The sequence below is a fragment of the Geospiza fortis genome, unplaced genomic scaffold (assembly GCF_000277835.1).
Source record: "Geospiza fortis unplaced genomic scaffold, GeoFor_1.0 scaffold240, whole genome shotgun sequence".
Classification (NCBI taxonomy): Eukaryota; Metazoa; Chordata; class Aves; order Passeriformes; family Thraupidae; genus Geospiza; species Geospiza fortis.
The window spans coordinates 80,866-107,819 of record NW_005054379.1 but is presented as its reverse complement, the minus strand read 5'-3'; the positions used below and the strand labels follow the sequence as shown (position 1 = coordinate 107,819).

The 26,954-nt window shown below is 37.1% G+C and overlaps 1 protein-coding gene across 1 annotated transcript in view; it reads right to left on the bottom strand.

Moving 5' to 3' along the window:
- Positions 1-26,954, bottom strand: part of BDP1 (B double prime 1, subunit of RNA polymerase III transcription initiation factor IIIB) — a 49,195-nt gene that overhangs the window by 8,180 nt on the left and 14,061 nt on the right. The window contains 24 exon segments of the mRNA XM_031060287.1: positions 1,029-1,218; positions 2,797-2,857; positions 4,112-4,298; positions 4,868-5,009; positions 5,641-5,798; positions 6,770-7,001; positions 7,643-7,726; positions 8,153-8,189; positions 8,463-8,576; positions 10,609-11,002; positions 11,937-12,154; positions 13,162-13,351; positions 16,149-16,336; positions 16,873-17,083; positions 17,780-17,895; positions 19,277-19,451; positions 19,992-20,179; positions 20,689-20,902; positions 21,583-21,764; positions 22,842-23,073; positions 24,239-24,321; positions 24,730-24,889; positions 25,454-25,536; positions 25,690-25,834. Of these exon segments, the coding sequence (XP_030916147.1) occupies positions 1,029-1,218; positions 2,797-2,857; positions 4,112-4,298; positions 4,868-5,009; positions 5,641-5,798; positions 6,770-7,001; positions 7,643-7,726; positions 8,153-8,189; positions 8,463-8,576; positions 10,609-11,002; positions 11,937-12,154; positions 13,162-13,351; positions 16,149-16,336; positions 16,873-17,083; positions 17,780-17,895; positions 19,277-19,451; positions 19,992-20,179; positions 20,689-20,902; positions 21,583-21,764; positions 22,842-23,073; positions 24,239-24,321; positions 24,730-24,889; positions 25,454-25,536; positions 25,690-25,834 (3,984 nt within the window).

Genomic DNA, 26,954 nt, shown 5'->3' with positions numbered 1-26,954 from the left:
ACATACAGACATATATAAGACATACAGAGAAGCAGCAGAGACTAGGAAAATATGATAAAGCTGTACAGGAACAGCAAGACAGAACATGTACTCTAACTCAGCCTGTCAGCAATTTTGTTTATCATAAGTAGTTCCACAGGAGTTAGAATTATTACACTGTGTAGCCAATATTCACTCAAAGATCTTTCCCTTCAATAAAGGAATGATATTAGTATCTGATATCACAGGGCAAGATTCTACACAATTATGTGGAATTGCATCACACTCTTATGATCTGATGACTTTCATTAGTATAGTATTAGGGTTTGCAGGTTTCTTACTACTTTGCAACAGTCCCATTTTTCATAATGTCTTTTTCCTTTGGGTTTTTTTTTCGCCCAAATGGACTAAGAGATTTAGTTCAACTGTAATGCTGACATGAAAATTTTGTTACACTGCATTCAGAGGTACTCTTTGTAAAAGAGTTTGGATTGCAGTAGACAAACCAGCTATTATTCTTTGGAGTAATTAATTAGTTTGTGTTTTCATCTTGTCTGCCTTTTAAGCAGTAAATTCAAGACAATAAGAATTTACATCTACTGTTTATCATGTTTTCCAGAAAACCATCTACATGAATAATCTGGACAAGCAGTTAATAAACAGCTACTCTACGAAACTGTTGAAGTACTGTAAAATGCAAACATGCTTAGATTTTTCCATTGCTTTGCATTGTAAGTATCCATAAGGCAAAGTAAAGCTCAAGCTGGGCAAATGACTTCTACTAAAAAGGAAGAATTACTCTAAAGGGTAAATCAGAATTAAGATGACACCAAAATCTCAGCTAACTAAAACACTAAATTTAAAACACCTATAGAATCTTCCTCAAATCAAATTAGAGCCCTTTCTACTTTCTTAATTCTTTAGTCATCTGTCAAAATTACTTCCTCTTGCATTTCTTCTTTTGAGAAGTTCTAATCTGTACTAGACAGTCAGAGAACAATCAAGGTACACAAAAACTGTTTCACTTTGATTAAAAACAAAGCATTTACCTCTCCACTTCAGTCACAGTTGTTTCACTTGCATTTATTGGGCTGATAAGTATTGGGGCTGGTAGTACTGGTTCTGAAGTTTGTTCCACCATAGCTGATGCATCAAACTCTTTTGAGCCAGCTGGGATTTCCACTAATGTTAAAATGAATGTCTGTTCTTCCTCTGGACATCTACGATCATCATTCACTACTATATTTTTTTCAGGGAAATAAATAACAAAAAAACTATTAATCAAATATGAAATTACACTGTTCTCTTCATGTCCTTCCTACACAGAGTACTGAAATTTTAGGCATTCATTTCTCCATGGCAAAATGCACTGGACATATTCTTGACACAATAAGCTTCCTGACTTCCCAGATGAGATACACATCCTCATCTCCCGGTGCTTATTCACTGCAGAGAAATCCTGATTACCATTTAGAATGAGGAATATTAAAAATGCCTGGTAATCTTCATCAGAAGATTTTAAAAGAGTGTTCTAGCATTAAAGAGCAATTTGCAGTTTAATTAAACATATGTCATGGTGATCAAGTGCCCCTCTGTCTATAATTGCAACTCTCAGGTATTAAGAGTTACTTCTTTAAATGGCAGATGTCTACTATTTTGAAGGTAAGCACAGGATTTTTCCCCTCACTGCAGATTGGCAGAACAGGATCTGAGAAGCATAGTCTTGAATTTAATAGAGAAAAAAATAGAGATAATTTAATCAACAAACAGATATTAACAGATAGCTACCAGCTACCATTTGTTAAAATTTAAGGAACAAACATTTGTAAAGTTTTCAAAAGATGGAAAACAACAATGGCACTACATAATTTAAGACAGTTCTCAATGAGGTAAAGCTGTTATTCCAACCTCAGCTTGCTTGGATTCTTCATCTAATTAAACACCATTAAAGATGCTTCACCCCAAGATTCTGGCAATAATAGAGCATAGCAACAGATGTCTAAGAAGAAGTATTAGCCTGATCTTTTGCAGAAGCTCATGAGTTATAGCTTTGGACTGTAGTTTCCACCTAAAGTAAGTATTCTGGGCTTCTGTCACTGTGACTATCCCCTATGTTAGACAAGTAGTGGTTCCAAACCAAGCATTTCAATTTGTTCTAGGGAACAGCAGACAGCACCTTCGTAACTTTCATCATACTTAATCAGTTAGGCATTAATCTGTTGACTCAGTACAGCTGAAGAAGGAAGTCTGATTGTTTTCCACATCCCCTCTTCTTTCCCTTTGCTCCACACTTGCACAGTACAGCCCTCCTACTCACAGAACTCTGACAACAGCATTCACTTGGTAACTTCATGAGCAACTACAGCTCACTAAGCCAGTGGAAAACTACAGAGTTTCTCACCCTCTGTCATGTTCAGTTTTTGTTGGGTGAGTCAGAGGTGCATAAAGGACTCTAAAAACTATATACTATACCTATCACAGGGTAAGCAGCAGGAGCTCTCAACAGGGCAAAGAGAGAAAGTTTCCCTTCCACTGGTACTTAAACTTAATGAAGGGCTATTCAAATAGTTCTCAAGTCTAGTTTCTATTAATGAAATGTAAAGACAAGAGGCTAGGGAGGGGAATGTCATTATGCTGTGGATCATTATTTGTGTTAATGGAATAGATTGATTAATCATGTCATGAAAAATTTAATTTTTTTTTAATGAAAATTTAATTTTTTTTAAATGAAAATTTCAGGTCTTTAATTCACCTTTTAGTAAGCACAAGATAAACAAATGTGGGCTTTTGCTAACTTTGGATATTAGCATATTATACCTGAAGTTTCTTCTCTGCTGCTTATGCAATGTCGTTGAGCATCCTGAGTACAAGCTTCATTCTAGAAACAACACAATTGAAATTAATAAATCTGGAAAATTACTCTACGAAACGGGAAGAAACAAAGCATGTCAAATACTGAAGATCCAAAAACTCCAATCACATCATCATTATTTCATTTGTCAGTTTTCACTTCTAGCTGTTCTAGGCTCAGAAGTATTAGCCTAACAAGGACAAGAAACACTGGGGAAATATAAAATTTTTATGCAGCTTGTTGTCTATATTAGTAGTTTGTCAAAATAAATTTATACTTCCTACAGCACAATTCTGTGAGAGATGACTCACACAATAAATTGTTCAGCGGCACTAAGAAAGTAGATTCCTACAACCCTTAACAAACCACTGAATGCCAAATAAAAACATGAAGCTCTACAGCTCATCTATACCTTCCCTTCTACAGCTTGTCCCTTTACTAAAACGAGGAATTAATTGAACCAGCTCTACCGCAAGCTGCCTCATACTCTCTCTGCCAGGCCTGTAAGAGCAACATCATTTTTGTACATTGTCCTTATATGAAATCAGCCTTGACACAGCAACGTGCTGCACTCGGGAAAAAAGCTTCTATGCATCAGCTGTTCCAATGTAACTACATGCTCAATGATCTCACAAAACACTAGAAACCCCGGGGAACTGCGAATGAACCTTTCTCTCATGACAAAAATAAGGTAACTCTCATTTATACTAGAACATGGACCCACAAGCCACTGCAAAGAAATGGATGTGGAAGACATATTGTTTAGCTGTGACAACATACACGATGATGATATAAGTGATATAGATATATGTAAAAATATGCAAAATTTGTGTATGTCATATAATAATATGCATGTAAAGCTCTTAATTGTTTTTTTAATAAATGAGAAAGAACATAACGAAGAATGCAGTTTGCTTTGCTCCATCCAAGCAGTAACATTTTAACTTCATTGTAATGTAAACAAATATAATAGTAAGAGGTCGGTCACACTGAATGGATACAAGAATCTTAGATAACTTCTTCCATCAAGACTTCTTAAAAATTCCTTCCAATTTTGCTAATGTGTGTTACGTATTACTGAAACGTTCTAAACAAGAGTTTGCAAAGATTAAGTTTGTCTGAAAGATTGTTTGGATATGCCCCTGTGAAAAAGCAAGTTTCATTTACCACTGAAGTACCAAGTGTTTAGAACTGGTGAGTATATTTGCACTGAAAACCTCTTTCTTTACAGAATTTCAAAATCTGGGCACTCCTGGACTGTAATTAATTCTTGTTCTTTACCTGAGTAAAGCTGACTGTACATATATGGTGCTCAAGAGGACAAGGACTCTGCTCAGACAGTTCATCCACAGAACTTGGATTTGGACAATCTTCTAGTCCCAGGTGTGATTTTTCAGGTTTTGGTGATGCAGTTAGATGTCTTAAATCTCCTGAATTTCCACAAGCATCTCTTATCTGCTTTTCTGTTCTGCAAGGTATATATCTAGTTAATTTGAAACCAGATGAAGATACCCTGTGCAAATGCTAAATTCTGTGTTACAATGTATTTAATATAACACCTAATTACATGGAAACAAAGCTGCTGTTTAAAGACTACATCATTGTACTAAACAGAATGCATAATTTTTGAACAAATCTACAGAAAGAATTTTATGGAAAGGCCTCTGTAACTTCACTAACGGAGACACTCCTACTGAAAGCACAACCAAGCAGGAAACCTTATAAGCTCATTAACATTTCTAAATTAATCAACTTATTAACATTTCCTTGCAGTTTCATGAAAGACAGTTAAGCAGCAAGGTAATTACTAAGTTCTAAAAGAGCAAACAAAAGTTAATGTTCTATCTCCAAAAGCTGTTCCACAACATGTAAGGGAGAAAAACCTGAAGTCTAAACTGTACACTATCTGTAGAAACACATACACAGTGTCTGTGAGCACACTTTTTCCATTACAGTCACATACTACACCTGAACTTCAGCTGCATATTTTAAGAGACAGTAGGAATAAAGTCAGCATTAAATGATGAGTCTTCTTACCTCTCTGTTTTGTCTACTTGCTTGTTAAGCTCCAAACTTCCAGATGCAAAGTCACGAAGAACTGAAGAATCACCTGCAGTTTGTCTGATTGGTTCTGGTTCCACCTTCTGCATTTCTGCATTACCCCTCAGGGCCGTAGGATCTAAGTTTTATAAGAACAAAAATTAAAATATTGTCTTTTCAGTCTGCGGGTATTTATATATATTTGTATTACTTTTTACATATAATCTTGTATGAATTAAAGTTTTGTAGTATGTTTATACAGACACATATACACGAATGTGCACATGAATAATTGTGTCTTACATAAATAAGGCATATACACATATCTCATCTTGCCTTTCCTATTTTGCCAGTGGCATGAAGACAATTAAAAGTTGGAAGATTACCTTTTTTGCAACTGCTTTAAGAATAGAAAGCCAGTTATTATCTCCTCTTCTACTTTTAATGGAAGGAAAAGACAGTAATAATAGAAAAAAGTACAGTGTATTTGACTGTATTTCTATAATTGGCAGTCCAGTAATTTAAGTGCCTTCCAGGTATTTTAATACCTGCAGAAAAAACCTGCTATTCAAATTTCATTTAATTTCATACTGAAAGGTATTCTCATGTATAAAACGATATCACAAACGGGTACCCTATCTTACAATGGCGATGTTTCACCTGTAAATGTGAATGGAAAGTGAAAACTTTCAGCTTTGTTTCATTTCATGAACAGATGTGAATCTATTGAATAACCATTTTCAGAGCCCTAGGATAAAAAACACGCTTACCAGTTTGAATTTGCTCTAGTTGTTCCACAAGTACATTTGCATCAAGTATCTCCCGCATTATGTTTTCATTGGACCTCAACATTGCAGAGGTTGGCTCAGGCTCCAGGTGTCCACCTTCTGTCAGTCCCATACTATTCACCACAGGCAAAGAGCTACCACTACAAGTGAAAGGAAAGATGTCATCAATAGAGTTCCTGATTTTTGACAGTTAGTGAAGAGACGATATAAGAGATATGGGGTAGATCAGACAATGAAGACCTGAAATGCAGGCTGCAACTGGCAGAGAAGACAGAAAACTACCCGGCAAGATAAAAAAAATAAAAATCATCTGTGAATTGAAACAGACAGGTATGCTGCAAACTAGTATGTTTCTAATGTAAAGGAATTTAAAAAAAAAAAGAAAAATTGAAATGGTTAAATAGCAGGAGAAGATCAGAAATCTAATACATATGACATGGTACTAAGTTCTGGTTTGATAATATAATTAAACTGGATGCAAAGTAAATTATCTTGGATTAAGATTTTTCAAAGAGCATAATCTCATACTTTGTTCAAGCAGTCAACAAGTTAAACAGTTTTTCAAATAAACCAGGATCATCAGCAGATGTTTCTCTGGGAAAGTGGCCCACTAAGCTGTCTCGTAATTCACAAATGCAAAAATTATTAGTGATCATTCATTAAAACCATAATGATGGAAGATCACCTGGTTTCTTGCCATCCCTTTGCTCTAAATCTTTGATCTACACCCCCACAGCATAGTGACAATTAAGCAATTTGCCCTGGTCTGATTAGCTGTAGAGAACTTTGCAAGAAAGAGCTTGATAATTAAGAGTGATCCAGTACATAATTAGTTTGCATATTTTTTCCTCCCCCTCTTCCCTGAGTAAACCTAATTTCATGAGAGAAAAAACAGTTGTAGATACCCAAAACTACATACAAACACTTTACGAAAGTAGTAAGAAAGAGATGAGAGGAGTTTTTGCAGATTACATACTAAATTACATTAACTGAGAAACCTTTACTTCAGCAAGACTGCTTGCAAATTGATAAAAATGCCAGAAAGAACCTAGTAAAAGTAAGCAGTGCCAGAGGACCTCTCTCACTAAAGAAAATGAAGTAGTAATTTAACCTGGTATCAGTAGCATCCATCTCTGAATATTCTTCTACCCCTATTCTTGTGCCAGTGATTTGATGCTCTACATTGATGTTGTTTCCATCCTCAGAAGGCAGCAATTCCTTGACAGAAGTGTCTGAAGCAAGCGAATACTGACTAGAAGTTCTATTTTCTTTGAAGTAGGCATGATTTACAAGGCTATGAGCCGTGTCCAAGTCATCTTGAGCAGGTAACATATGTGTCTGTTCTGGTTATAACAATAAATAGAAAGGAAAATTTCATTTAAAACACTCAGGTTTGGCATGTATATAAAGCTATATAACTTCAAGCCTTGTTTAATGAAGTTTGTATTCTCCAAAGACACAGACTGAAATCCCAGATAAACACAGTCCTAAGAGAGCACCTGTTGTAGTAAGAACACAAAAAGTAACATTCAGCAAATGAAAGCAGATAATAAATGCTACACAAAATCTGTAACAAACCTCGGTAATTTCAGGTTGTAGCTAGTTAGGATAAAAAGGCTATGCTTCACACTAAAGGTCTGAAAAGATCACTGAAAGTTACAGTCATTTAAGCTTGATCCCTTTCTTTTGTCCAGTTTATGTGTCCAGATCAATTTAAACATGTGCATCCTAAAGGTCACAGAAACAACTTTCTAGCAGTGATACCATTGGCAGTATTCAGCAGGGTGCCTGCCTGTTTCCAGCCAACCTGCATTGGCTAGACTCACTACGTGTTACAATGCAACAGGACTAAAATCATAAAAGACTCTTTGACCTCCTGCTATGCAGCAGCATGCGGAAGAGCTTTGCAGCCACTGCTCCATGCCTCCTTAGGTGCACCCAGAAAGCATAAAAGCAAGGCTTTGTCCCATAAATCAGATCATACCTTCAGTGCTTGTTTTTAACTGGAAATTTGGATCACCCATGGCAAGTAAAGTCATAGCAGCTTCAGTGCTTCCATCGTTAATTCCTGTGAAGTTGTTCACAGACATTAAAAGTCACAACCACATGAACTAGAAACCCACTTACCCATATTCAAAAAGTATTTGACACTACCACCAATACAGTGAAGTATGTATTTTTTAAATTGACCCTATTTAAGAATCAAAATGCTTGTAAGCAAGTAGCCATTCTCATCCAGCAAATTCAAACTACTATTAAAACACTGAGCAGCAACATGACTGCTTTTAAGGGTGTACTGGATACAGGTGGCAAGGTGTTGGCAGCACGGGCCTGCCCTGGACACAGCCAGTTCCAGCTGACCCACTGCAGGACACAGCTGAGCCTCTCGGCCAAGATGGTGGCGCCTTTGGAAACATATTTTAAGAAAGGGGGAAATGTGTATATCAGTAGCAAGGTAACATGAAATACATAAGCAAGATTGTTTCATATCTACCTTTGTCCACATCAGGATTTTCATGTATGATTGTTTCCTTAAATACAAAGAAAAACAATATCAAAGTTCTATATAAAATGACCCCATAATTTTTATTTAATGGTTACATGTAAATTCTATGCCCACAAGTTACCCTGGTTTTAAGGCTAACAATATTTACTAACACAGTTTTCCCACAGGTGTGCCTCACATCTGGATGTTACAGCTACCAGTCTAAAAAGCTACACAGTTACATTCAGACACGACAACAAGAAACTGAGAAACTGCTGAAATAGCTTTGTATGACCAATGAAACAAAAGACATTCTTACACTTGTTGAGGTGCTTTCTCCTTCCCTCTGTACTACTGGTTGGATAGAAGCACAAGTAAGACTTTCAGCATCAGTAGCCACCTGCACATCTGGGATATTCACAGATAATTCCAGCTGTAAAAGTAATTTTGCAAGTATTTCAGTTTATCAGATGCAAAAGAAAATCTGTCAAATGCAAATTTTTATAAACCTCACATATTTAACAGATGTTCAACATCTAGAGAAATCCTTTGCAAAAATCTCACCTTCTGATTTCAGAAGGAAGCAGTGGTATGAACAGAAGGCAGAACAGATACTGCTACCTGTAGCTAAGTGGAAGCATCAGACAACCTAAGGCCTTGTTTCTAGTCACTCACTCCTCCACTGAACTAAGTTATGCAGCTGAGATCTTTTATAGTGACTGTTTACCTCAAACGGGTTTTCTTATTTTTCACTCTTTTTCTGCTTTTTAAGTCTTCAGGATGGAAAAACAGTACAGATTTATTTCCAAAGCAAGACAGGGAATCAATATGCAGACACATAGAAACAGACCCACTCACCATTTCACCTATTTTTTTTCTTCCTCAGCAATGTATTTTCACTGAGAACTTCAGACATTTGACGTTTTCAGAAATGAGGACTTGAAATTTGACAGAAAGTTTATGATATTTCCAGGGAAGTTCTTACAGAAAACACTGCTCAATCTGGGTTGCTCTCAAAGGCTTGCACTTTACAGACTTTCAACTGACCTATTTAAATTTTACAACAACTAGGTCCTTGGGTCTCTAACCACATTCCTCACTAGTACTCATGTCTCCTAAGCATTAAACCAAGCAACTTGATTGTAATCCCCACACATTACATATACTCTAGATCTCTGAAATCAAGGATTCAGCAAAAGTTTCCATATGGCAACTTTGCTGCCAATTATCATTCTAGAAATCCCTTTGTGTTTTGACTGAGCTTTAAATTATTCTGCTGTTTCATCTGGAGAAAGAAACCGTGTGATTCATTCAGGAGAAAAAGCAGGATTTCAGTGGGCAAAGAGAAGAAGAGGACTAGCAGTAGTGGTATGGAAAAAAAGCACTAGAAAGCAAAAAGCACTGAAGTGAATGGAAAGTAGCAATGACAGGGAAAATAATAGAAAAATGTCTTCTACTGGATGGTGTAAGACCATAGAAATGGTATGAAATAAAGGATGAAGATCGTACTGACCATGACTGGGATGAAGTTAATTTTCTTCACACCAGCCCACATAATGCTGTCTTTTGGATTTTTAACTACAACATGGTTGGTAACACACCAGTGTTTCTGCTATTCCTGCACAACAGCAATGCTTTTTTATTATTTAATCCAGCAAGGAGGCCAGGGGTAAGCAAGAGGTCAGGAGAGCACAGAGCTAGTACAGCTGACCCAAGTTGATCAAAAGGAAATTCTGTATCATATCATGACACGCTCAGCAATAAAAGCCTAGGGAAAGGAGGGAGAAGATGAAGCCATTTGTGGTTAGGGCATTTGTCTTCCAAAGTTACTCTTTCATAGACTGAGGCCCTGATTCCCAGGAAGTAATCTGACAATGGAAAGCAGCAAACAAATTCCTTATTTTGTTTTTCATTTACATGCAGCTTTTCCTTAATGTATGTAACTGTCTTCATATCAACAGAGAAATCTTCTTGCCCTCCTAATTTCTCCTTGTCCCACAAGAAAAGGGAGTAAGCAAGCAGATGTGTGTGTCTGGTCAGGTCAGCCTACCTGACAGTTAAAAGTTTCTTGGCAAGGGGGACATGACATACAAAAACATTTTCCTCATACCCTCATTTCCTAACATTCAAATATGAAATGGAAGTGCTCCATTTGATCCATCTTGGGCCTCAAAACTCATGGACGAGCATTGAGTCTGGGCCTATATTCAATCCCAATAAACAAACTGGTGAGTTCCCTGCAGACCTATATACAGTTTGTAAACATAATTACATAACTGGATTTCAGGCCAAGGCTGTATTAAGTTCAAAACCAAGTGTATGTGCCAAGTAACATCCCTGCTACTCTCAACGCCATTCTTAAATTGAACTCTGATAAAACCCAAATACCCAGAGATACAATTAGAATAAAATCTTTTTAAACAATCGGAACAAAATTACATATATAGAATCCAGCTACACAATACCTCCTCCACAGTTTCCTGTATCTGCATAGGAATTGGTTTTGGAGATCTAAGACCTATAGGAACAAACACTGGAGCCTTGTTTACTTCCTCTGATGGAAAGCATTCATCTTCATCATCAAGTTCAAATTCATCTGCCTCCTCATCCTCCTCCTCCTCTTGAGAAGCCCGGAGGGTGACAAAGGTTATCTTTGAACTTCTGGGTTCCTTCCCAGATTTTCTTCTCTGTGTAGTTTTCAAACTTTTGTCTCTGGTAACACTCAGTTTAGCTTCTTGTGTTTGACTCCCCTTCTCACTGCAATCAGCCTCACATTCAGAGGCAGAAGAAGTAGCAGTTTTTGCCTCCAACACATGTTCTGGCAGTGTTGTCTGTTTTGATGATCTCCTGAACTGCCTTCTAAAGTACAGAATAAAAACAATGAAATCCAAGACTTTCCAAAGAGAGGGATACTACAAATCAAAATAAACTCCATTGAAAAAAATAAGTTATCTTTGTTACCAACAGTGCAAATTATTGACTTCTTAACTTATTAGTGACAAATAAGCATTTAATCAGAAATTTAACTTCTTCCTGTGTACATAAGGTACTTATTGCAAATATGTGTTATGCAGTTTCAAAATGCTAGAAATGTTCACAATTAAACTTGCAGGAAACACAATTCATTTATTAGAAAAGTATGAAATCATTTTAATTTTGAGGGATGTGGAAGGCACATACTTTTTAAGTCATAGGAACAGTTCCAGTTGTCTTTTGCTAAAGCTAGACTAGAAGCCCCCAACTATGATACTTTAATTGATCAGACTATTGTTCATAAACTGAAACTGTTTGGTGATAACTACTTATCTGCTTTGGTTTCTCAGACAGCATTCTCTTCAATGATCAGTTACCTACAGTTTCCTTCTTTAAAATCACAGGCACAACCACTCTGAGTGCCAAAAGCAATGACAAACTTTCCCCCCAAAACATCCTCCTTAGTAAACTGGTGAAGAGTGGAAGCAAATGGTAGCAGAGGATACTACTGGCACAAAGTTTCTCTTTAGGTTAATCCCACAATCCTGTGCCCCCAAAAATGGGTATTCTCACGTCCTCCCCTATAAAATCAGGAATTTCTGTTAAAACCATGGGATAGATTGGTGAGAGTATTGGCTGTGTTCATTTTATGAGAATACAGGCAGAGTAAGACAAAGGAGCATCTGCACACATCTGCTAAGTTCAGATGGAAGACACAAAAACTGACATGCTGCATGCACTCACATTACACATGGCAGAACTATGGCAAATAATTATCAATCAACTGAGTTTGGTTTATAAAGCAAAACAGCTGTTTTACCTTGTGAGACTGCCTGGATGCTTTTCTTGTGAGGTAGAAAGCTGAGAATCATTATCTTGCTCTATGTGTGTCTCACTCTCTGACGATATCCCTGGAGACTGGAGTGCAATGTCCTGCCTGATTCTCTTACGAGATGTTTCTTCAACATTCTCTGCAAAACTGTGTTTCCTTGTAGCTTCTGAGAAGGATCCAGCTTCCACTGTACTACTGGAGTTTTCCTGAACAGAGGAGATTATTATTACCATATTAAGTGCCAAACATTTGTAACTGGTTTTGGTGACTTAAAGAACTTAGTTTGAGGATCTTGAGAATGTGCCTAGCTGTCATCTCTGGTAACTTAGGATATTCTTCCTTGTTGTCTTTAATTTTGGGTTCTAGAGCAGAGGTGTCATTAACTGATATTATCTATGATACTTGACTTCGCAGTGCAGCTGGTAGTTAATAGACCAACACCATGCTCAATTTATCAAGAGCAACAACCCTTTAGAAGCTGGAAAGATAAATAATTTTCTAAAATTACCTATCAATTTAAAGAACAATTTGCAGGAACTATTTTTTTTTCTGCCTTGGGAACAAGGTAGGAACTAAAAACGATCATACTTGATAAAAAAGCATTTGAATATTATTCAACATATACACAGACAAACATCAGCAACCACAGTTCTGTCAACTATGGATACTTGGCTAAAAGAATATGCTAACTAGAAGCTTTAGTCATACATATGAAAAATAAGGAACACTAGATAAACTTGACCCAGTTATCCAGCATTAGACAGAGATGGAACTAGTCTGGGCTAAGTTAGGCCTGCTGAGCAAATTTAAGAAGGTCTGAACTTTGTTCACACTCATTTTAATTTCTAAGTATACTAACACAGATTTTAGGTGGTATCTGAAGTTAGGTAACTACCTTAATTTCAGTTGTTCAATGAATAACAAACAGTAAATTATTTTTCAACAGTGTTAGCACATATTTATTATAATGCAAATTTCTGATCATATAAACCATCAAACTTAAGACAACAGTGTATATTTGGTATTTCCACAGGTTTTAAATTCTAATTCCATTCATTCAGTATAGTTTTCAATGGTGATTTTTTTAAAAAAATCAAATAATCACATTAACATTTTCCAGCCACATACTGGATTTCTGTGCCACCTATCTTTTTAAGAACTTGGGCAAAAGGATTGATATGTAACTGACTCAAAATACATGACAAGCACTTACCTCTGATACACTTGTTTTTAATAACACCAAAAACTCTTCATTTCTCTCAGTACTGTCCACTTCTCTGTTTTCACACTCTTCAGGATAATCTCTTTTCCTAGTAAGTCTCATTAGGTCTGGCCTCAGGTTCCAATGGGGTTCCCTTCCTCTCTGTTCACTTCCCTCTCCAGAACTTAATTTATCATTGGACCTAAAAAAATATGTTTTAACTTTTACTTCTGAAGAACTACAAAGTACACTCTATAAGTTTGGCTTACTATCAGATATTTAGTACTTCTAGCTAGAAATGAACTTGTGTTCTGAATTTTTATTTGCCTAGTTGGCTACATGTAAAAAAACCATAAAAGAAGAAAAAAACCACTGCATAAGGGAGATAATTTGTCTGCAGTAGCAGACCTGATTAGTTTTGGGAAAGATTTTAGGAAAGAACATTAGGTCAGGTAGACTGGAAAGTGTCAGCTATACCAACACAGGTCTCCAAAATTAAGCAGCCATAGGAACCCTATATCCACTAATTCCAGTGCTCAAGGCTCTACTGCTTTCAAAAAGGATACAATTCTTACATCTGTTCAAACAAGTTCAGATTGGTAAGAGAGAAATCTTGGCCTTCTAAACTCATGGCTTGACAAAAAGGGACTTAGAGTAATCCAGAAGAATACAATTTAGTCAGCCTCATCTGAGCCCCTGGGAAGGCGATGGAACAACTGAATCTGGAAACTACTTCCAGACACATGAAAAACAACCTAACTTGGAGTAGTTAGCGTGGATTAGTAACGGGGAAGTTATGCTTAATCAACTTGATAACACCTTTCAATGAAATGACTGGCTCAATAAATAAAGGGAGAGCAGTAAACAGTGTGTGCCTGGACTCCAGCAAGCCTTGTTAACACTGTTGAACACTGTCTCTTGTAACATGCTGATAACTGAACTCATGAAGTATGGACTGGAAGTACATTAAAAACTGATTGAGTTGTCAGGTTCTGAGGTTTGTGATCAGTGACACAAAGTCCGGTTGGAGACCAACAATCAACACTGTACCTCATGGGTTAATACTGTATCAACTCCTGCTCAGTATCTCTACAAAATAATCTGGATGATGGAGCAGAGTGTAACCTCAGCAAATTTACAGATTAGGCAAATCTAGAAGGAATTGCTTCCCAAGGGCAGAGACATCCAAAGGTTATATTGGCCTCCAGAGGGACCTGGAGAGTCTGGAGAAGTGGGCTACGGGAACCTCAGGAAGTTCAGCACGGGGAGATGCAGAGTCCTGCACAAGGGGATGAGCAACCCGAGGCACCAGTGCATGCTGCAAGCCACTGTGGTGGAAAGCAGCTTTGCAGAAAAGAGCCTGGCTGTCCTGGTGGTCTCTGAGTTAAACATGAAGCAGGAGAAGTGCTGTGGCTGCACAAACAGTGAATGGTGACCTGGGCTGCAGCAGGAGAAGTGTTGCCAGCAGGCCAAGGGAGGTGATCCTTGCCCCTTGTTCAGCACTGATGAAGCCACACCTGGAGGACTGACCAGTTCAGGGCTCCCTGGTAGGAGAGACCTGGAGGCACTGGAGACAGCCCCTCAAAGGGTCACACTGACGGTAAAGGGCTGGAAGCATCTCTCCTGTGACAAAAAGCTGAAGGAGCAGGAACTGTTCAACCTGGAGAGAAAGCTCAGAGGGAGCCTTCTCTGAAGGATCTGAAGAGATCCCTCTTCAGCAGTTCCACAAAAAACCCAAGGGAGGCCACAAACAGGACAGATCCAGGCTCTTTCCAGGGGTGCCCAGTGCCCAGAGACAATGGGCAAACACTGCAAGACAGGAGGTTCCTTCTGAGCACCAGGAAATCCTCTTTCACTGTGAGGGCCTATTTTAAAATAGATTTTTGACTGCTCTGTGTAAGTTAAGACTGAGCAAAACGTGGCTTATAACATAACCCAGAGCTGTTGCACGGGAGTGGCACAATCTGCCTCATACTGCACATAGATTATAAGCATCATCACAGGAAGTTCCACTATTGGAAAGAAAAATTGAAGAGACTCAGAATATATCTTACAGAAATAAAGTGAGCTTGCTGTCTTCTTGTCAGTTCTCAATTATAAGGGAGTGCAAATGGCATTGCTCAGTCTTTGGTCCACATTCATGGTGCACTGTACCCCAAGAATTTATTAGGGAGAAATTCAGACAACTAAACCCTGATTACTTGCTTCTACTCTCACCCATGAAGTACCTTCTAAAAAGAAAAATAGCCTTGGAAAAAACTCCCTTAATCCTTTTAAAAACTGTTCTATTACGTAAGAACGCCACCTAGTGACTTGCACAGCACATAATAGATAACAACTAGTACAGCTCCAGAAGCAAGCGCTGTATAAAAACAACTCAACAAATGCACAAAATGTTTAAAGTACTGTTGCAGCTTAACCACAGCTGACAAGTAAGTGCCATGCAGTCAGTCAGTCCCCAAACCACAGGGAGGAGGAGAACTGGACAGAAAAGGTAAACCTTCCGGGTTTAGATATGGACAGTTTAATAATCAAAACAAAGTAAAATATAAAATAACGAAAAGGAGAGGCAGACACAGACAGAGGGAAATAAAACACAAGGAAACAAGTGATGCACAACTTCTCACTGCTTGCTGACTGACACCCAGTCCATCCCCAAGAAGTGTTCAGCATCTCCTGGCCAGGTCCCTCCACTTTATGGAGTGAGCATGATGTTCCATGGTATGGAATATCCTTTTGGCCAGGTCACACCAACTGTTCTGTGTTACCTCTCAACTGCTTATGCACCTGCTCACTGGCAGACCATGAGACACTGAAAAGTCCTCAACTCAGGGTAAGCACTGCTCAACAACAACTAAAATGTCAGTGTGTTATCAATGTTATTCTCATATTGAATCCAAAATGCAGCACTGTACCCGCTAATAAGAAAAAAATAAACTCTACCCTAGCTGAAAATGAAAGTTTTAAAGATTTTTTACTTTGAAAAGAGATAACTTTACCTTTCTGTGGTATCCTGAATGCCTCCTATAGCATCTGTAGATAGACATTCTTCTTGCAGTCTTTTGCTGTTATAATTTGGTGATTTTTTAGAAGAACAAAGCGTTTCTGATGTCATGCTTCTTGAATTTATGTCTAGATTGTCATTCTCGGCCAAATTTCCCACAAGCAACAATACTTCCATGTCATCCTTTGATTTGAGAAAAAAAAGCCCAACAATATTAGCAAAGTATATAAAAATATTTTATTTATTATTATAACAAAATATATCACCTGTAAAATAAAGTATTGCAAATTATGATCAAGTTGCTAACCTGAGATGAAACTTCATTTAAAAACTTCCAAGTAGTTTATGGTACCATCACTGCTCCTTGTTCCTCTAGGAAGACATTTAGCTAATAAAAGACATACTAAAACCAATATAGTCCTTCATGAAAAGCAACCAAGGAGCTTGGAGAAACCCAGCAACAGAATACAGCATGCAGGTAACTATTCATGTATCATGAATATGACTGAAATGTCAAAATCCAAGTGAAGTCTTTGTATATCTTATCAATGTGCCACTAGCAGGATTTTGGAAAACCCTGTAATAGCATACAAATACTGAACAGGAATTCTTATTCGGCTGAAATTAATTTATATATTTACAACAGCTTATTTAGATGCCTTAAAAAAAGCTAGTGTGGAATCAAGAATCAGTAAGTGTAGTCAGAAATAGAATCTCACTTTTGAGGAGAGAAGGTTTTCAGATTCTTCTGTCACACGCAGATTCTCTCCATGATTCATTTCCTCATCTGGGGCAGTAAGTTTTTGTACTACTGGAGATCCTTTTTTGCTGTATGTTCTTTCTAGGTTTGGTCTTGGAGACTCAATCCTTACAAGTCGTCCTGGTTTCAGAGCACTCAGCTTGCCTTCTTGGGAGGTAAGTTTTTCAGTACTGATGAATTTAAAGCAAAACAAACTAATTTAAAGAAAATACACATTTGACTGTGGCTGGGAGAGAAAAAAAGCACTTCTGCACTTACATTTTGAATTAACACTTACACAAGAGACTACCAGACTGCTTTGTTTAAGATAAATAAAATTATATTTTCAAATACATCTCTCATTTGCGGCTAACCTTGAAGCAGAAATAACAAAATGTCTTTGTCAAGGCATTTTTAACATAAAAAACAAGTCGTGTTGCTACCCATACCAGCATGAAAGTATCAGCAGTCTAACACACACTTAAGATCTTATTTCAACAACAGTGGCAGTAAAATAGAAGAACATATGGATGGACAAATGAGAGTCAACTCTCTGACATTTCGCAAAATTTGAATGTTACATATCTTACAACAAACCTTACATATGTGATTGCTACTTAAGCAAATACAGACCAAGTAATAAAAAATCTTGGTCAGGAAGACCTATGAGCTCATACAGATCAAGCATGTACCAGACAAATAATAACAAAGAGTGGAGGCAAAAAATGTGCTCTGAAAACACTGGAAAAAGCTGTTTGTAGGCACTGAAAATGAAATACTGTGGAAAGACAAAAGACAAGGAACAAAAGAATTAACATTTGCAAAGGTATCTCATTATGCACAGACGAAAGTGTTTCAAATGCTATTTTGCCAAACTCAAACCTCACCTGCTTTGTTCAGACAAAAAGGCTTCAGAAATAGAGAGCACCTGAGGCACTTCTTGCTGTTCCTGTTCCTCTTTGCTCAATACATCTCCTTGACACAATACAGCTTCATTTTCACCCTTTAATTTACAGTAAAAGAAGCATGAAGAAAAATAGAAGTATGTAAGCTTCTAAAACAGACATATTTTTAATATACAAAAATAGAAACAATGCTATTTTCCCAATTGAAATAAAGGTAAAAATCATGTTATCATAATTCAAGTTATATGCAAAAAGGAACAGAAGTCTTCATACTCTGGGGATACCTGGAGTTAAATTCTTAAACACTATATGCACCCAAGCATTATGGGAAACACTCACCTATTTAGTATTCAATCAATTCCCTAATACATGAAGCACTGTGGAAACAAGATACTTCAGCAAATGGAAAACCTTTGAAAACTGGACACTGGCGAGGGCAGCACAGACACACCCAAGCCACAATAATATAGCCTCAAGATCCAGAAGGCCTAATAAGCTTCACGTCTGTATTCGCCACACTGGTTCCACGAAGAAGCCCCTCAAACACATCCTTAAACAATTCAGGCCTGTGACAGCTTGACTAGTAAAGAGGAGCATCAGACCTGCTCTGGTTCTACAGATTTGCCCAGTACAGAGCAGATGCATGTGCATGGTTCACAGGCCTTAGGTCCAAAGCAGCCAAAGCCAAACCACAAGGAACTATCCCAGCTAGGGGTGAGCTGACTGTGGCACTGATGGGAGATGAGAGATGAATGCAGGACACAAGTACTTCTCATAGGCTCAATAACAAAACCAGCTATAACCACTCCAAAACATCAGTCACACTTGCAGAATTTAGCTGTATTCCAAATCTAAGGCAACATAGATACCCCTACATCCACGACATGACTCATGTGCAACCCACAAAACAGTTAGAGAGAGCACATCACACTGTAAATGGCTTTCAAGGATTTCCACATCTTTTACAAGTCCCTAGTAAAGTGTTCGTGGGGATACACAGTGTCATTTACTTGTATGAAATAGAGGAGTATCATCAGGTATCGTAGTGATGAAGCCAGTTAAAGATTAGCAAATTAATAAAATCCCTTTTTTCATAAAAATAGCCGTCTTCTGCCTTCACTATACTAGATTGCTCAACTCAGACTTGATTTATCCAAACAGGAAAGATGAAATGAGAAAAAAAGGTAATTCTTATGTATTTTTATTCTAGAGTTTGTATAAATGTACATTTTTTCCCATCCTGCAATTCAATCAAAAGCAGATAATTTGTAAAAAAAAGAATTAATAGTTCAAGTTGTAGACCTCACTGATTTCATACCTACAATACCTCAGCTTAGCAGGGTTTGGGAATTTTTTTAATTTAATATATTGTCTCAGCTTCAGGCAATGCAACTTCAATGTTTTCATTTCATTTCATAAAAGTGAACATGCACTTCAAACCAACTTTGAAGGCAAAACCTTACTCTTATTAAGGCTTACCATGACAGTATTGTCAAACTCATCTTTTTGCTCTGCTTCAGGCTTTTTCTTGCTCTCATTTTCTGATATTTGTAACTCCTTCTTTCCAATAGTTCTTACCAAGTTTGGCTTGTACGTCTTGTTCTGTGCCAGCTGAATAGGTGGGAGAGGTGCATATTGATGTTCTTCTTGAGTGCTGTTTGCGTCATCAATGCAAAGTTAAGACAGAAAAAAATAATCCAAAACTTAGTACAAACACAAACACAGGTCCATTAGTATTACACACAAAAAACACAGAGTTTTGAGAAGAAATCTTGTGAACTAAAAGTTCAGCTGAGTTTAAATTACAAACGACAATTTGTTCCAGCGAAAATTTTGAAGCACTGGTCTTCTAAATACTTCCAACAACAGAATTAACTAACTTACTGACTACTTGTTGCTATAAAACCAAAGCAGTTTTCACATGGTTTCTCTGATAAGCAAACTAGTATTTCCCTGCTTACATGAAATTAATCCAGTCTTTCAGATAATGAAACAGTTATAAAGTGAATGCTCATTAATGTCATGCTTAGCATAGAAGCTACTGAAATTGTAGTATCACTGATGTTAAACTATGAGAATGGAAATTTTGTGCAGTATTTTCATGTTTGCCAGATGGCAATCCACTGGCACAATGATTTCCTTGTAAAATTCTTTCATTGTTAAAGTCAAGGATCAAAAGTAGATAAGCCCTTACCCTGCAATAGTAGTAGAAATGTCATCTTGGCTAATTTCAGATAGGCAGAACTCCAGTCCACTATCCTCTGATCTTGAAAATGTTTTTGGGGACTTACAACTTGGCCTCTCAGAAATCTCCTGAGAGCAAACTGACTTCTCCTTTCCCAAGGATTCTAGTGCATTTAAGGCTTCACATTTTCCTGCTTTCTGAAAAAATATAAACACAAGAACCAGAAAAAGCTGTAATAATAAACCAAAAGGAAAGTTTATGATGTCTATGAAGTTTGGTATTCACCACTCTCTGAAAAATTCAGAGTTTTTTTTGCACTCTCCTACAAACTACTCTGTAACTGCTCACTAATGATTTCCCAGTCTTTCCAGGACAAATACATACTTTTTTATTTAAGACAAAAAAGCCTGAAATCTCTGCCATCTTCTATTAATACTTTTTTTTCTTCCCTGTCATCTCTATAATGCCACTTTGGGTCAGAAAGACATCTGGACATGTAACAAGAGATTCATCATACCATCATATGTGAGTCATCTTCTCCTCACAAATGACCAAGTGAAAAGTACACAAGTTTTAAGGTAGAAAATTTAAGCTTTTGAAAAAATTGTTTCAAAAACTTAACTTTGTATTTTTAAAAATCATCACTACTTCATTTCACAAAAACAAAAGCTCAAATATAATTAAAGGAAAAAAATAAAAGCCTTACATGGGTGTCAGGAGGGATGCTACATTCACTATCACACTGCATCAAACTTTCTCTCTTGTTGGTATCTTTCTGCAATGCACCTTTACTATTTACATCCAGAACTTCCTTTCTACTAGGTATTCTTAAATTTGGCTTTGGTCTCTGGAATCGCGCCCTCAGTAGTCTAGCAGATGATACAACAGTTTTCTCCTCTTCCTTCTGAGGATGAGATTCCCTGCAAAAACAAGCAAAAGAACAATCAAAGACATGGGACAATATGGCATCCTTGTATACAGCTCTCAGAGCAATAACAACATTAGTGACAGGAAAAAAGAGCCAATAAAAACATAGCGATCATGACTAAATGACTCTGTATCTTATAAATAGATAAGCAAAGAAGTTAACTGCCCCTTCCACTTGAGACCTGGAAGACAAGCTGAGACATTTTACCATGATACATACATTTTACCAATACCTTCTTCTAATCATGTTTAAAACCACCCAGAAGACTTACAGAATACCTGTGGTTGACTATTTTTTTTAGGAGGCACTTTAATAGGAAACCAGACCCTGTACTCAAGGATCTATAAAAGCACACTAGGATGCACTGTGGAGACCAACATGGAGAAGAAAATCACAGGGACTGAACATTAGAAAAGTGCACTTTTTTGAAAATTAGGCCAATAGTCCAAAGATCAAATTAACATCCAACAGCATATCAATTTAATGCTTTCAACCTCTTGGGTTTTGTTAGTTAAAGTCTTGTACTGTCTTGATTGTCTTGATAAATATGTATTTATATATATATACAAAACTTGTTTGTAATGCCAAAGTTGAATGCAATATGGTATAATACCTAGAGATACTGATAGCTTCGAACCATTCCCTCTCTCAAATGAAGTGAAATAACCTTACCCTGTACTAGAATCTGAAACCAGTTTGGAAACATCTGACAATCTGTTTTCATTTTCATTGTTTTCTGCTTCTGATGACTTTTCTTGGAAACACTGGCTTCTATTTGAGTTCATCTCAGAATCTGCAGAAACATCTTCTAATGTCACACTGGATAGCTGAGTGCCTTCATAAACTGTTAAATCCTAAAATGAATAAAAGTTCCACTCTGTTAAGATGAAATATTTACTCAATTTCTCTTCTAGGAGAGCAGGAAGAAAATGAGAAAGTTTAAATATTTTCTACAGAAACACTAAGATTTCTCTTGCTTCTTGTCATCCAACTAGTATCAGTTTCTACTATAAAAGTAAAAAGTTCTTTTTCTTTATACTTTCTCTTTTAAGTGGTTCTTCTTCCAAGGCATTTTTTCTTTGCATTTCTCTTTTCAGATGTGGTATCACAATACAACCAAGTCAGATACATTCCATTTCCATGTATGCTGGTTTTGATTAAGGTAGAGTTAGCTTTATTCACAGTGTTAAGTGTGGGGCTGTGGTTTGGGTTTATGCTGCACACAGGCCTGATAACACAGAGATGTTTTAATTATTGCTGAGCAGGGCTTACATGGAGCCAAGGCCTTTTCTGCTTTTCATATTGCCAAGCTGGAGAGGAAGCTGAGGGGGTATGGAAGGATGGGAGGGGACACAGTCAGGGCAGATAACCCAAACTGACCAAAGGGATATTCCACGTCCTTCTGAGTCACGGACAGGCAGCTCAGCATACAAACTGGGGGAAGTGGATTTTGTCTTCCCAAGTAACCATTATGTGTGATGAAGCCCAGCTCTCCTGGAAGTGACTGAACACCTGCCTTTTCATGGGAAGTACTAGAAGAGTTTCTGGTTATGCTCTGCACATGAGTGCAGCTTCTGCTTTCCGTACTAAACCTTACTCAGGGTTATCCAGCACTCAGGGGTTTATCTCAGCCCCTGTTTTCCAGCTTTTACCCTTCCAGCTCTGTCTCCAGTTCTGCTGGTGGGGCAGTGAGCAAGTGAGCTGGTACTTGGTTGCTGACTGCACTTAAACTTAACACCATGGAAAACAGAAACCAAGTGCAAAAATGAGGAAATTTTATGACTACAAATTTAGTTTATTCTGAAATAATAAATAAAGATGCAAAGCCTATCCCTACAAATTATGGAGTATGTACCTAGGTCTTTGTTACCAAGGCTTCTATTAAGGACCCAACAAAACAGCGTGCATAAGCAATTGCTCAAGAAACTTACACTTTTGAGGCAGGGATAATTGTTTTCATCTCGATGGTGTGTGATACCTTTTTCTGCTTCTCCACCTTCTGTTGTCTCCTCTTCAGGATCTTTTTCATCTATCAGTTCTTTTTGCCTTGCAGTATTTCTTCCTAGATTTGGTTTTGGTCTCTGTATTCTACCTCTTTTTAGAGGTGTTTGATTCAATACAATCTGTTTGCTATCTTCTTTTAAACCACCTGTTTCATTAGACCTGGAAAAACATATATGATCCCTGAAGTACATATCACATCTGAAAGTGGGAGGAGACTTGGAGAACAGATGCTTTTTTTCCCCTCCCTTTCTTTTAAACAGTTATTAACATACACTTACTAAAATGTATTACTAGCTTCCTGAAAGAATAAAATTGGAAGTGTATCTGCTGGGACTGAGAGTTTAAACTTATGCTTGCCCTGCTATTGTCCTCTTCCCATTGGTGACAGGATATGACAGTAGAGAGACCTTTTTCTGATCCATAATGGAGCTCTTGGTGTTCCTATCTAGTCTAGAGGCAGATGGACCTAATTTAATAAAGAGTTTAAAAATATGTAAAATTCAGTGAATTCAGAAAATACAAAAATAATTTTTTTATCTTATTAATGTAAAAGTATCAGTAGTGCATCACTAGAATGGTCAGATTCTCCTACAACTTTTTACACTGAGCATCAAGTCGCCGAGCAGGTTAATGAAAGTAACTGAAAATTTTTTTCTGGTAGATTATCACACCCACTTTATCTCCACTGATCCTCCTCAAGTATCTCCCTTTAAAAGATGAGCTTGAGGTTTTGGATTTTTATTTCTCTTCTTGGTTTAGGTTGTTTTAGGAATTTTTTTGCAGAGAAGTATTTGGGGAAAGTTGGCTTTTTTCGGTTTTTATTTTTTACAATCCCTTCTATAAAACATATTATTCCTTTTACACTACAGCTGCCACTTCACTGAAGAAAAATGCAACACTTAATAAATATGTGCATTACATTGCACATATTGAAATTTTTTCTTCCTCTTATTTGACATCTAACACTTAACTACACTTTAAGTACGCTTACTCCTATTGTTTAAATACTTAACCACTGAAATGGAAGCATTTTAGTATTAAAAGTGAATAGCTAAGGCTTATTTTAGTTATTGAGGGACTAAATTTTCAGCTTTTTTACATTTACATGACTGACTTATAATTTAAAAGTACAACTTTAAAAATGAAAATGCTTAATAAATGTTTAATAAATTAATGAAGATTTCTATTTTGCCCTCAATTTCTGTAGCGCAGAAGCTTCTTCAAAAACTTCTATAATTACCACACTACAAAATACTACCAGAAGTGACAAGAATGGTAAATTGCAGGACAGCAGTGCTTATCTTCTTATTTTTCTCATACTTACCGAGACATGGTCTCCAGGACATTGCCATCTTTTTCTGCAGTATCTTCACTGGTATCATCAGATCTACTACCACGGTCATTATTCTGAACAAAAACAGAGTATTATGACATGAACTGTCTTACATTCATAAAGTACAGCATCACCTAACCAACCAAGTAACTGTTCGTAAGAGGAGACAAAATAGATTGCTTATGAGACACAAACAATTACAGGATAAATTTCTCAGTCAGACAGGTGCAGTAGAAACCACAGCAAACACCTGAAGTTGTAAGTGCTGCAGGACATGAAAGACTATTGGTATCTGCTGTTTGTGTAACAACATCTTACCATAGCTGAGGTTACTAAGCAGTACCACACTACCACTGAAAGCAGGTTAAATAAGTGGCTAATTCCTGTTCATACTCAGGAGCAAAAAAAGTAAAGAAAAAAAGATAACATTACTGTTGTACCCAGCAGCTTATTATCTTCAGTTATGTTACTTTACTAAATACCTTCTCAGTTTCTCCCCTAAGCTGTAGATGGGATATTTTATCATTTCCTGGATCTTTTTCAGGCTCTTCTTTCCTTCCAGATGCGCTTGTAACATTAGGTTTAAATCTCTGTCGATATCCTCTAACTATTGTCTTTGCAACTGCAGTTTTTTCAGGTTCTCTGCACAAAGGATCCACAATAACAACATTTACTCCATAATATTCAAGCCTATAAATACCATACAGTCTTGCACAGATTTCTTTACTTGAATTTTGTTGTCTTCAGAAAGATTTGCCCAAACTTATGGAAGCTGCTTCACATAAGAAACAAGCTTTGTTTAGTCTTACAGTGCATTTATCTATGCATTAAAAAGAAATTAATTTGTCACACAGGTGAGGAATTTAACTAGACTGCATGTCACAGCTGCTTCTGCAAGCACCAGAAGCAGAGCCATTACCTGATAACTGAGGCTGGCAGGAAAACAAAGCCATAGTTATCACTCTCACCCTCTCAAATTACAGGCATTGCTGGTACTTCAATACCTTCATCAACTTTCCAGAAAAGAAGTATATACCTTCTATTTTAGTACCACCTGATATCCTCCAAAAAATGCTAAAGTCAATTTTGAAATTTACATTAAAGCTTCACAGTTATTGCTATCTTTTTCAAGGAGAACTATATGGAATAAACAACAGTTACAGTCAGTTCATACCAGGAGACTGGAAAAGTGATCTCAATACTTACTGAGATGCAGTATCCAAATCCCTGTTTTCTACTTCTGTGGCTTCATTATGTTTTCTTCTACTCTCCTCTTCAGAGCACTGCAACTGAGGCAAGGAATATTACTCTTTGACAAGTGTGCAAGTATCATAGTAGCAGTTCCCAAAATGTTATTTCTGTGGCTGGCCTACAGTATCCCCATTGAGCAAAACAGATGCAGTATCAAGAACAACACACTAAATAACATTCCTCTTTCTGACCTTTTCACCATCATTTGCAAGAATTGGAGAAGAAGTTTTGGCTTCCATTTTGTCTTGTGTTGCTGTCTCCTTCCTTCCAGATGATCTCATTAAATTTGGTTTAGGTCTTTGCAAGCGCCTTCTATCTGCTGACTTTTCAGTTTTCCTTATGACACAAAGAAAGGTGATATACTTTATTACCAAAGAGAAAGTCTTATATGGTTCAAGATGTACCTCAAGACCATCACAGACTGCACGGGTCAAGACACTGCATGCATCAAGACAATAAACAGAAAAAAACCCCATTGCATCTTTCTGATATTAAAAGACATGCTACAAAGTTATGAAAAGAGCATCAAATAAACCTTAACTTTGCTGGCTTTCAGTGGAATCTACTTCAAAATACTTAAAAGGAATAATTTCCTGCTATTAAATAAATAGGAATATTTTTTCTCCTCGAGATTCACAATTCATGTCAGTGTAATTAATTTTATATAGAAATAATATAAATCCACCCTATATACAATGTTTTGCATCTGCCTCTTCTGTCCCCCCATCCCCTTTCAAAGCTATCTCAGTCATGGAAAACCAAACGTTTTTTCAAATACCTTGTCCTACTGCCAGCATCCACATCTTACTGAAGAATAGGGTATGTACATCACTGTCTTTGTCCTTAACCACTGCAATGGCATGTCCTGGGATTCACACACAGACACAGCCCTACATCTTATCAATTATCTTCAGATTGAGAACTACTACCTTTTCTTATATTCTCCCTAGAACAGGACAAATAAAGCTTTGACAGTCTTTATCATAACAGTGAGCTGCCCTTCAAAAAGGGAAAGATAGAAGTATGAAAACCAACTTAGCATTAATTAGTACCTCATCTCTAAACTACCTTTAAAAAACTGCATCATGAAATAAGTTGAAGATCATGCAAAAATGGAAACCTTAGGCACAGACTACTTCTTATAAGATTTCTCAGGATAAGAAACAGTCACCAAAATTAACTTCATAAAGGAGTACAGATAAGACAGAGACATTTTGGAGTATCTTCTATCTTAGAAGCTTGCACCAAGTTCCAAAGAGGAACAGTTTCCAAACAGGAAAGAAGAAACACACATACATGTGACGTGTACAGCTAATAAGCTCTCATGGACAACTATGAATGTCAAAGAATTCAGTGAGGCCCTTCTATTAAAAAACCAAAAATTAAATTTCACAGCCAAGCTTTACCCACAATGTGGCAGAATTTCATCATTCTCTTGCTTTGCTGGCTGCAGAAA